The 12,019-nt window shown below is 43.5% G+C and overlaps 1 protein-coding gene across 1 annotated transcript; it reads left to right on the forward strand.

Annotated features, from left to right (window-relative positions):
- The first annotated feature begins 543 nt into the window (after positions 1–543).
- On the forward strand, positions 544–3,440 carry LOC149461981 (trafficking protein particle complex subunit 5-like). The gene has a single exon (XM_089677588.1). The coding sequence runs from the start codon at positions 573–575 to the stop codon at positions 1,137–1,139; it is 567 nt and encodes a 188-aa protein (XP_089533714.1). The 5' UTR covers positions 544–572; the 3' UTR covers positions 1,140–3,440.
- Positions 3,441–12,019: the final 8,579 nt, after the last annotated feature.

Genomic DNA, 12,019 nt, shown 5'->3' on the forward strand with positions numbered 1-12,019 from the left:
GACAGCCAGTACGTTTACACCCGACTGCCCACAGATCAGAGTGGGCGGAGTCTGTGTTCGCTCTGCATAAGTGGAGCAGATCTGCAATCACATTACATGAGTACATAAATGAAATTTTTTTTTTTTTGTTAATTTACATAATTTTTTTTTACTTTTGTTTCTTAGGCACAGGAGCCTTCCAGCTGCCCCCTGGGAAGGCTACATCACCAGTGCCTTCCAGGAAGATCTCATATGTATACTGATCTCATGGAAGCCATGGCAACGTATAAACAGTTTCAGATCTTATACAGCACATACACAAAATTTGGGGCGGATATCATTGGTGGGTCGGCACCAAAAACATGGAAGAAGAGGCCGGCCTCTGATGATATGAGCTGTTGGAGGAGGAATGTAGCAGTAGCATACATGAGCCAACAAGCCAGAAAATCGAGATGTATTTATTTGGCTACGCAATTTTAAGGTGGTGGTTTAGTATAAGGAGGATTGGGGGGGGGGGGGGGGCATCCGTTTCAAGAAAAAGTTTTTTTTGTCTGTAGTTGCAGTTATTTATTCTCTGTTTTCTCCCTCAGATCATGGATTCCCGATTTAGCCGCGGTAAATCTTCCATACTGGAGCGCTCGCTGGCCAGGCCGAAGACAGAAGTCAGCCTCAGCGCCTTTGCTCTTTTATTTTCCGAGATAGTCCAGTACTGCCAGAACCGAGTATATTCGGTTTCTGAGCTGCAAGCCAAGCTGTCCGAGCTGGGCCAGCAAGTGGGATGCCGGATCCTCGATCCGCTGGTGATGAGGGAGAAGAACGGCAAACGTGAGACTAAAGTGATCAGCGCTCTGCTCTTCATCAAGGTGGTGGCCTGGAAGGCGCTATTCGGGAAAGAAGCGGACAAGCTGGAGCAAGCCAACGACGACGACAAAACCTACTACATTATTGAGAAGGACCCTCTGATCAACTCTTATATATCCGTCCCAAAGGAGAACAGCACTCTGAACTGCGCTTCCTTCACAGCCGGCATCGTGGAGGCTCTGCTGACCTGCAGCGGCTTTCCGGCTAAGGTGACCGCCCACTGGCACAAGGGGACCACTCTCATGATCAAATTCGATGAGTCCGTCATTGCTCGGGACAAATCGCTGGATGGACGCTGAAAATAGGAGTTTTACCTGAAAGGACACGTGCTTAGGATGAGCCTATTAAAGTGTCCCGTTGGGTGTAACCCCTTCCCACCGCCTCCTCCTGGCCCTTTAAGTGGATCTTAATGCTGGGAGGTGGAGGTGGGTATTCTGATCATGTGAACACTGTGATTGACAGTCATAGCTGTTACATGATTGGATACCTCCAGAACACAAGTATGTATTCAGAGCTGCAGAGGAATGCCCAGGTGTCCCATGCATCCCTGTGCAGGCAGTCCCATACACAAGTTCTCATGCAGATAGTGTGGGGTTAATTCACTAAAGCTGGAGAGAGCAAAATCAGACTCACTTCCGCATAGAAACCAATCCACTTCCAGGTTTTATCGCCAAAGCTTAATTGAACAAGATGAAGTTAGAAGCGGATTGGTTTCTATGCAGATGTGAGTATGATTTTGCTCTCTCCAGCTTTAGTATATAAACCCCTGTGTGTTGGGGGGGTGTGTTGGGGGACGTTCTCCCCCACAAATTGGGAGCAGCAGCAATATCTGCTATGTATGTCAATTAACACAGATGGAACTGACTGCAGGAGGATGCATGGAACACCTGGGCAAAGCACACCCTTGCGCCGATTTACGTATGCCCATGTGTACAAGGCCCAAGGAGTTAGATCCTCCGTCAGGTATTTATTGCTGTCTGTGTCACCCTCTCTTTGTGCCGGTGATCATTGTCACTGGTATTGAAAGTGACAATTGTCACCAGAACAGGAATAGAGGGAAAATGTTCCAGGAAAACACAAGAATAGGACACTTATGTCTGTCTTCAGGACAGGAAATTAAAATAAATCTCCCCAATGACATATAGATGGCACAAAGACAGTCAAGGTTTTGACTTTAGATATGCTTTAAAGGTGAGCTCCAGGGAATATAAAAATCCTCCCCTAAAGTGGGGCTCTCCCCGTCCTCTCATTTATTCCTGGGGTACCCCTAACAAGGACTTTTACTTGCCTGATCCCTTGCTCCCATGGCTGGCTCTGGCACCCTCCTTTTCTCCCTGATGCTTTGACCTGCGGGTGATCCTACAATGCAGGGCTAGTGGCTCCACAATGTACATTGATGGCATCAGAGTGGTTGTGATTGCTGCCATGCCTTAGAATGGTGGCTGCAGGAGCCGATTGCATAGTGAGGGAGGGATCAGCTAAGTAAAAAAAAACATCTTTACTGGTCCCCCAGGCATAAATGAGCAGTTACCCCTTGCAGAGCGGAGGAGCCCCACTGTAAGGAAGGATGTCTCTTTTTCTGGAGATCAAACTGTAACGGAACCGGACCCTGACTGCACTAGGGTATTTCCTTTAGCTTCCTGCTTCCCTGTCCGAACACAGATCCATGGACACCACCGCTGATCATACAAGATGAGACAGCACCAGACTTGTACTAAAACAGGACTGCTTTATTTTAACACAGACATAGGATATATACATTCAAGGGAACAACCCACCTCCCTGCATAAGGACACAGGGTGGGGCAAACCACATCCACCAAGCCAATACACAAAATACATACATCCCATAATAGTTTGCGCCCAAGCAAGACACTTAGGGGTTTATTTACTAAAGCTGGAGAGTCCAAAATCAGACTCCCTTCTGCATAGAAACCAATCAGCTTCTAACCTCAGCTTGTTCAATGAAGCTTTGGCAATGAAACCTGGAAGCTGATTGGTTTCTATGCAGAAGGGAGTCTGATTTTGGACTCTCCAGCTTTAGTAAATAAACCCCAATGAGACCACCCGCCAATAAACAACTCTCACACCCCACCTATACATGTCTACACAATATCAGGACATTCCACCCTGTACCCCTAACAGGCACAGGGTGACTTACACATAATAGGGATATGGGGAGCTGAGACGGGGTCTCCCCTCCCCACCCCTCCAAAAGGGGGCTGTGCTCCATGGCCCCCCCCCCCACCCAAAGTGACTCCCATCACACAAACCAAAATACAGAATGAATAATTTGTGGATTCCACACATGGACGGTGACAGTATGGACTTGTAGGAGGAGCAGACTCGACTAGTACCAATAACCTCACTTTGAGTGTCTGAGAGATATGAGGCCTGCTGGTGCTCAGACTGAAGTCGATCTGTTTTGAGTGCAGTCGGCCTTCAATTAGATTCCTGAACCTTCTGCGTTTTTTGTTTGCATCAAAACAAACCGCTCCTCTGTTAACATCTGTGCTCTCTGGTTATTGCTTTTGTCAAGGTTGACTTTGTCTTTGTTACTACAACTCTTCACAGCTGTAAATAAAAGCATTAAAAAGTAAATTCTCTCCTCTTTGTATTCCACTTCCATCCAGTTTTCAGTGAATTACCTTCTATCAGCATCCTCTTCATTTTAGAGAGTTCTATACTCTCATCCTTGGCATGTCAGTATTACTATTTGTGCCATTCTTAAAGGGTTAGTTCACCTTTACCAAAAATCTTCCTATGCAGACGAGGGGTACCTGTAGTTAAAAACAAACTGCAGCTTTGTCCAAAGTTAGGGCTCATGTACATAAATGCCCAGATGGGAGCAGTGCAGGAGCGGGTTGCCGTTTATAAACATCCTCCGCATTCATAGCCTGTACGCACTCCCTGGGAGCGTGCGGCACTGCGATCCGGTGCCCGCAGAACACCGATTGCTGTACGGGACCTCTGTGTGAGGTCCCGATTCATGTGATCACTGATTGGCCAATCAGTGATCACATGTACAGTAGTAAATAAGATGTCACTTCTGACATTGCTTACTACGTGTAAAATCTGTGAATGATCACAGAGGTCACATGGTACAAGGCTATTCACAACAGCCTTGTACCATGTGACAAGCTGTGACCAATCACAACTCTCACAGTATTTTTCAATGGCTGCAAGAAAGCAGCCAGAGAGAAGGAGAAATGATTGCTTTTACAGCCTTTATGGGTGTAAAAGCAATTATTTATTTCAGGTACTTATTGTTTCAGGTACAATTTACGCAGCGCTTTACACATATATATATATTGTACATTCACATCAGTCCCTAACCCTCAAGGGGCGTACAATCTAAGGTCCCTAACTTACATTCATACATATACAAGGGCCAATTTAGACAAGAGCCAATTAACCTAGCAGCATGTCTTTGGAGTGTGGGAGGAAACCGGAGCACCCGGAGGAAACCCACACAGGCATAGGGAGAACATGCAAACTCCAGGCAGGAGGTGCCGTGGCTGGGATTCGAACCAACAACCCTAGCACTGGCGGAAGTGCTAACCATTTAGCCACTGTGCCGTCCTATCAGTGTAAAAAAAAAAATCATCACACCCCCCCACAAGTAGTACAGTGTCACTATGGTGACACTCTACTACTAGGGTGACAGTATGTTAAAAAAGCAAATAATATAAAAATGGAAAAAAAAATGTAGAAAACTCAATTTTTGGTTATAAAATAATTTGGGTTTTTTTTTTTTATTAAGATAACTGAATAAATTTTGGCCAAGATTTATGAAGAAAGATTATTTGCAAAATTTTATAAGAAAAACACTTATCAAAAATTTTTGACTTTTTCATTTCTATAGCAAAAAAAATCCCAGTGGTGAATAAATACCACCAAACTAAAGTTTTATCTGTCTCAAAAAAATTCTAATGGGTACAGTGTTGCATGACCACGCAATTGTCATTCAAAGTGTGATAGCGCTGGAAATTGGCCTGGACAGGAAGGGGGTGAAAGTGTCTGGACTTGAAGTGGTTAAACAAAAATCCCAAAATTCAGCTTTAAATCTCAATTCTGTGTAAATGGTCCCCAGCGGGTGTTTAAAATAAAAATGCAGCTCTGACTGCAATACTCGCCAGCAATTGAGCAATGTGTGGTCAGATGACTCCTAATAATAATACTGCGTCACCATTGCGGACTGCCCACTAATGAAAAAAAGATTCAGAGTGGACCCTGAATACCAAACAACCATCCTAAAGACCCTCGAAGAAAAAAAAAAAATGGTGAAGAAAATTGTGGGTGGACAGGCCTGATTGGGGTGTGGAGGGTGAACGGAGTTGAGCCTAGAGTTGGGCTATTATGAGAATCTGTTGTGTTGGATTAATGGTGGCCGCCATTGCCGAACTTTCCTTTTACAAATGTTCGTTTCCTGGCTGATAATTCTGATGCTTTGACTTTAATCCTAGTTGAGCTGCTGACCCAGAACAAGCATAGACATAAAGGCTCATGTACACGGGGCGTTTGGAAAACTCTTCTGACCGTTGGAAACTGCTGGAAAACATAGGTTCAAAAAAAGTCAGTTTATGTGTGTTTAGAAGCAGTTTTTAACCACTTCAGCTCCTGAGGATTTACCCCCCTTAATGACCAGGCCTCTTTTTGCTACTCGGCGCTGCGCTAATTCAACTGATAATTGCGCGGTCATGCAATGCTGCACCCAAACGAAATTTACGTCCTTTTTTTCACACAAATAGAGCTTTCTTTCGGTGGTATTTGATCACCGGTGCGCTTTTTATTTTTCATGCTATAAACAAAAAAATGCCAAAAATTTTGAAGAAAAACAATATTTTTTACTTTCAGCTATAAAAAATATATAGTAAACTCAAAGTTGGTTATAAATTTAGGCCAAAATATATTCTGCTCCATGTTTTTGGTAAAAAAAATCCCAATAAGTGTATATTGATTGCTTTGTGTGGAAGTTATAGCGTCTACAAACTATGGTATAAATACTGCAATTTACGCCATTTTTCTGCTATACAGCGCTGTGCTAGTTTAACGGACAATTGCGCGGTCATGCAATACGGTACATAAATGAAATTTACATCCTTTTTTTCCCCACAAATTGAGCTTTCTTTCGGTGGTATTTGATCGCCTGTGCGGTTTTTATTTTTTGCGCTATAAAAAAGGCTGACAATTTTGAGGAAAAAAAAAACAATATTTTGGACTTTTTGCTATAAAACATGTCCAGTTTAAAAAAAATGCAAAAATCAAATTTAGTCATAAATTTCTGCCAAAATGCATTCCGCGACATGTCTTTGCTAAAGAAAAAACCCAATACGTGTAAATTAATTGGTTTACGTGAAAGTTATAGCGTTTACAAATGGCGGGAAAGATACTGGGATTTTTAATTTTTATTTATACTAATAATGGCGCCGATCAGCGACATATGGCGGCAATCAGCGACATATGACGGCGACCAGCGACTTATGGTGGGACTGCGGCGGACATTTTGACACGGGGGGGGGGGAGCTGACTTGGGGTCACTGGCATCCCCAGTGACACCAATACAGTGATCAGTGAAAAAAAAACACAAACTGTACTAATGTCACTGGGGAGGAAGGGGGTTAACATTTTTAGAATTTGCAGTGTAAGGGGAGTGTTTTACTAGGGGGCGGGGGTGTGTACTGGAGGGGGGGGGAGCTGATCGAGGGAAAGAAACTGTTCTCTCCCTCTGCAGCTTGGCGGCGAACTATCACAGAGCAGGGCTGTGTGTAAACAATGCAGCCCTGCTCTGTGTCAGTGTTCACCGCTCATCGCGGGAAAACGGCCGGTAAAAACCGGCGGCGGAGACCCGCTGCTGACACCCGCGGGACACGTAGGGCGGGGCGCGCCCCTACCTGTTTTGTAGGCACACGTTTTAAAACGTGCTTTTGCCTTTGAGCGCCGGCCTGCCACCGTTTATATGCGGTGGCTGGGCGGCAAGTGGTTAAAAGGTGACCTCAGAAGACCTTCCCAAATGCCCAGAATGCACTGAAAAATAGTAAATAATTAAGTGTTCTTGCAGACCACTTACTGTTATCTCACATATATATTATTATTATAGCCAAATTTACCCCCCTAACTCCTCCCACAGTTTTTACACTACATAGACAGTAATATATCAAAAGGTGCAGATTGTTCCCGATCGGATTGCTATTACTCTGTGGAACGTTTCGCCGAATGCTTCACAAAATATCGCCGTTTTTGTGGTGAAATTTTCCCATAGGAATGAATGGAGCAACTAGAGTGGGAGCTGACAAAAGCTAGAGTGTGAGCTGAAAAATCAGGACGTGATTTGTAAACTGCCATCACTCTGTCATTTTCAAGCCCACCTACACAAATCTTAGGGCTCGTTCACACTAGGCTGTTTTGCCAACGCTTGCCAAACGCCCCTATAGCTTTTGGCAAGCGTTGGTCCGGCGTTTGCAAAGCGTTATTAACGCTCGGCAAACGCTCCGCAAACGCCGCATGCGCGGTTTAGCGGCGGTTGCTAGGCGTTTGCCGAGCGTTAATAACGCCCCACAAACGCCTATAATGCAGTTTGAGTGGTGTTACCGCTCCGCAAACGCCCAACAACCGCGTCGCAACCGCACCGCAAACGCCGGCCGGGCGTTTGCGGAGCGGCACCATAGACGAGAATAGGAGGCTTCAAAGCCTCCTGACTCGTCCAGAGGCGTCCGTTTTGCCGCGACGCGACGCAAACGCTCCCGTTAGAACAGCACCATGTGCTGTAATGTGCAGAATTGGCAGAGGCGTTTGGGAAGCGGTAAAAACGCTTCCCAAACGCCTCTCTGCCGCCTGCGCACAATGCTAGTGTGAACGTAGCCTTATATCAAAACGTTCAGCTATCCCTGCTGCCACTAAAAATGTTCACGGCTAAGCCATAGTCCCGATAGTTTTCACAATATGACCATTTGTTTGCAACTCACGCCGCCCATTGACTTTCATTGAAACTTCACTCGCAGCCACCTGAAATGTTAAGGGACATTTCTAAACTGCGACTGTGCCTTCATTGTTAATATTTCAGAGAAATACTATGCATCAAAATGTAGGTCTGGGTCTTGTGAGTCTCACAATAGTTTAACAATATAAAGCTCTTTGCTGTAGGATTTATAATTTTAAAAACTACAAGCGTTTGAAGATGGCAACCGCCAGTGAAGTGAGCAAGTTGGAGCAGTGTGTTTATAAAAGCTCCTCTCAGCTTGCTGTGAGTGAGTGAGTTGCCATAGCAACCGAAGGTCAGTCACCAGGAAGCAGAGTGACCAAGGCTAGCCTGTTAGCTGAAAAATAAAAGTTCAAATGCATTTCTCACTCTATCAGGCTTGCCATGTGCACTTTTTACATTTCATCAATCACTTGGTTAGGGTTGGATGTAAGAACACTTCACACAACTTCCCCAGAAATTGTACCTTTTCTAGTTATTATTATACAGGATTTCTATAGCGCCAACAGTTTGCTCAGCACTTTACATTATAAAAGAATGCCCTGACTCTGGATACTGGTGTCATGTTTGTGTCCAGCTACCCAACGCTTATACTTTGATTCCCATTGAAGCAAACAAATAGTGGGTACTTCCAGGTATTGGAGGGCAGCACCATGTGACTGAGCAGCCAATCATCAGGCACTAGCACTGTCACCTAGGTGTGAGCACCAACCAAACCAAATTAGAACTTCTATTGAATTTTTTTTAATACTTGATTCCAGCAGATGCATGGAGTGGGAGGGTAGGGGGAGAATATTTGGTAGGTAGTCTAATTTTTGTAAAGTTGCACAATATTAGTTCAGCTCTTAATCAAATCCTTGTTTTCAGAACAGAATACACTAAATTCATTTTTCTGCACACAAACACATTCTAATCCCCAATTTTTTATACAAACAAAAAAAACAAATGTCGAATAAATAGATGGCAGATATGTCAGTTATGAAAAGTGTGTGCGCCCAGAAGAAGTTACAGTAGCCAAGATTATCTGAAGAGCAGTGGTCACCAAACTGCGGCCCGGGGGGCTGGATGCAGTCATTTGCTTGCTTTTATCTGGCCCTTGGGGCACTATTTAATCCACTGACACCAACGAATTCCTCCCAGTGATACCAACGATGCGGCACAATTCCAACCAATGACACCAATGATGGGGCACAGTTCATCCTAATGATACCAAGAATGGAGCCCAATGACACCAACGATGGGGCACAATTTCTCCCAATGACACCATCGATGGGGCACAGTTCATCCCAGTGATACCGAGAATGGAGCCCAATGACACCAATGATGGGGCACAGTTCCAACCAACTGCAACCCAGGTCCTGCTCCAGTCTTTTATCACCGGAGCAGGACGCTTCCTGGTTGCCCCGGTAACGGCCATACCGGTGTCGGGTTTCCGGGGCAACCAGGACCACCCCCTCACTCCGGCCGCGCACAGGGAGTGCAGCCCTTGTCTCCGGCGAGCGCAGAGTGCGGGAACCTTGGGGCCGCGCTGTGCACGCCGAGACGAGGAGAGGGGGTGTGCAGAGACACCCAGTTGGCCAGCACATGGAAAATCCATGTGCAGGCACAGCGGGGTGGCAGACTCCTCAGTATCCAGTAGAGGAGAGGTGCGAACAGCACCGCAGGGGGCAGGTCCTTGGCTTCCAGCACACCACTTTGATGTGGGCATGTGCGGGTGCAGGGATATGTAATGAGAAAGGGAGGGGGGAACATGAGGGAGTGCTAGGAGGGACGGGGACAATAAACAAAACAATTATTATACTGTAGTCTAAATAATAATTTTTATTATTATTATATTGTAAAAAAAAGTCCTATTAAAAAATCTTACCAAATGTTCTGACATAAAACCTGAAGTTGCTTGGAGTTTCAGCTTTCATAATTGTATAACTTAATAAAAAGTAATAACAATAACAATTATTACAGTTTGAATAATAATATTAATTATTATTACTCAGGGTGGATTTGAATTAAATCACGATGTAAATCACTAGTCAGTAAGGCTGGATGTAAATCCTAGTTTTCTACATAAAGACTAATTCTTGCTGGTATAACTTTAATATACAAGTAGATGAAGATTTTTAGAATAACAACTTTTCATATTAGTTTTTTATCCCCAGTTTAATAGGTTAATCATTCATATTTGGACAACTTTTCTGTTGTACTTAGGAAGGAGAAAAATAATCATTACCTTAATAATGACAATTTAAATAGATTTATTCATCTGAAACAATAACATTCCAGCATATGTGATTTGCTTAAACATCCATGTTTGGTAACTAATTTGGCTAAACAAAATATATATATTTGAAGAAACTTAGACTGTCAGCCCCTCCCCCTCACACTTAGTTTCACTTTCTTCTTGTGCAGATCTATTCCACTCCAAACAATCAGAAAAATATTGTTTCTATTCTATTCACTGAACTTCTTGAAACTTAGCACTGAAGGGGTTGATTCTGTATTCATAGGTTTGTAGAAGTTAGGATGAAGGTCTTTTTCTTAACTCTGTTCATGTTATAACATTTTTGCTGTGAAGAAGAGGCATGTGATCTCCGCTGAGTCAGATTCAGTTTTGAGAACTGCAAAAGTAAACCGATCATCTGTGATAATATCTTGTAGGCAGAGAAACTGCCCAATAATCTTACACAAACCTCTGGAAGAGCATGACATTGTGAATGGATTCATGGAATTTATTTACCAAAAAAATTATACAGCCTTATTTATTACAGGTACTTATATAGCGCTGTCCATTTACGCAGCGCTTTACATATATATTGTACATTCACATCAGTCCCTAACCCTCAAGGGGTGTACAATCTAAGGTCCCTAACTCACATTCATACATACACATACTAGGGACAATTTAAACGGGAGCCAATTCACCTACCAGGATGTCTTTGGAGTGTGGGAGGAAACCCACACAGGCACAGGGAGAACATGCAAACTCCAGGCAGGTGGTGCCGTGGTTGGGAATTGAACCTCTGACCCGAGTACTGCCAGGCGGAAATGCTAACCATTTAGCCACTGTGCTGCCCATACATAATTAAAAACTAATCTTTATTTCATGATGGAATAACCTTTGGATGGTAATATATTTTCCTCAAAAAGCATTTTATGCAAAAAAAATCAGATTTAAATTAAAAAAATCCGACTTAAATTAAAAAAATCCGACTCAACCTCCTCGGCGATATGATTCTTTCAGATTTTGGTGCTGAAAGCGGTACCATTTTTTTGCATGGAAATATGTAGTTTTTTATTGTAGGCTGTAATTTTTAGGAATAACTCACTGAAATCTGTCCGAACAAGAGTCTATTAAACACCCCGGGTATGATAAAATTTGAAACACGAAATCATAAATTAAAATTTAATAAATAATCATAAAAAATAATAATATAATAATAATAAAAAATTTAATTCAATAATATAATCAAACCAAAAACACTGAAATTTGAAATACAGAGGCAAATTCGCACATTGCTGAGCAAAGTCGCAAAATCGTTTTCAGTGTCTGATGACAAATTTCCCCCACGAATCATTATCACTCAATTCTGCAAGTGGTTCTGATTTACTATCGCTGTTCTCTAGCCGGTCTAAAACCGCTTTTGACATAAAGGGACGCTTTTTGGACGCCATGGACTTTTCTAAGTTTCCAGGCAGAAAGAACAGTCAAAATGCAGACAGGGCGCCGGACAAAGCAGTAGGGACCAAATATATGTGAAATGCATTGAAACAGCAATGACAGCAAAAATGACATTTTTTAAAAATTTCAAATTTCCCGCCGGTTCTGGCGCCCGTACGTCCCGACGTCACAGGGACCGGAACACAGAAGCCGGATGCTGGCATCGGCCGGAGGAGATGGCCGGGGACGCTGCAGGGGACACATCACGGGAGCAAAGGACAAGGTAAGTGCTGCAGGGACCCCCAGAGCAACGCCGCATGGTAAGCCCGAGTGTAGCTCGGGGTTACCGCTCTTGGTATTGAAATTTTACCCCGAGCTACACTCGGGAATACCGCTAAGGAGGTTAAATCAAAAAAATCTGTTTATTTTTTTTTTAAAAATCATTGTTTATCCACCCTGTTATTACTACTGCTATTATTATTATTACCTTAGGTTTCAGCTTTAATTATTATTTTATCTCAGGTACTTATATAGCGCCGTCAATTT

The sequence above is a fragment of the Staurois parvus genome, unplaced genomic scaffold, assembly GCF_062004578.1.
Source record: "Staurois parvus isolate SC_StPar_1 unplaced genomic scaffold, SC_StPar_1.0 ptg000189l, whole genome shotgun sequence".
NCBI lineage: Eukaryota > Metazoa > Chordata > Amphibia > Anura > Ranidae > Staurois > Staurois parvus.

What these genes read in the sequence shown, in the direction of transcription:
- LOC149461981 (XM_089677588.1), top strand. Translation starts at nt 573, where the DNA reads ATGGATTCCCGATTTAGCCGCGGTAAATCTTCCATACTGGAGCGCTCG.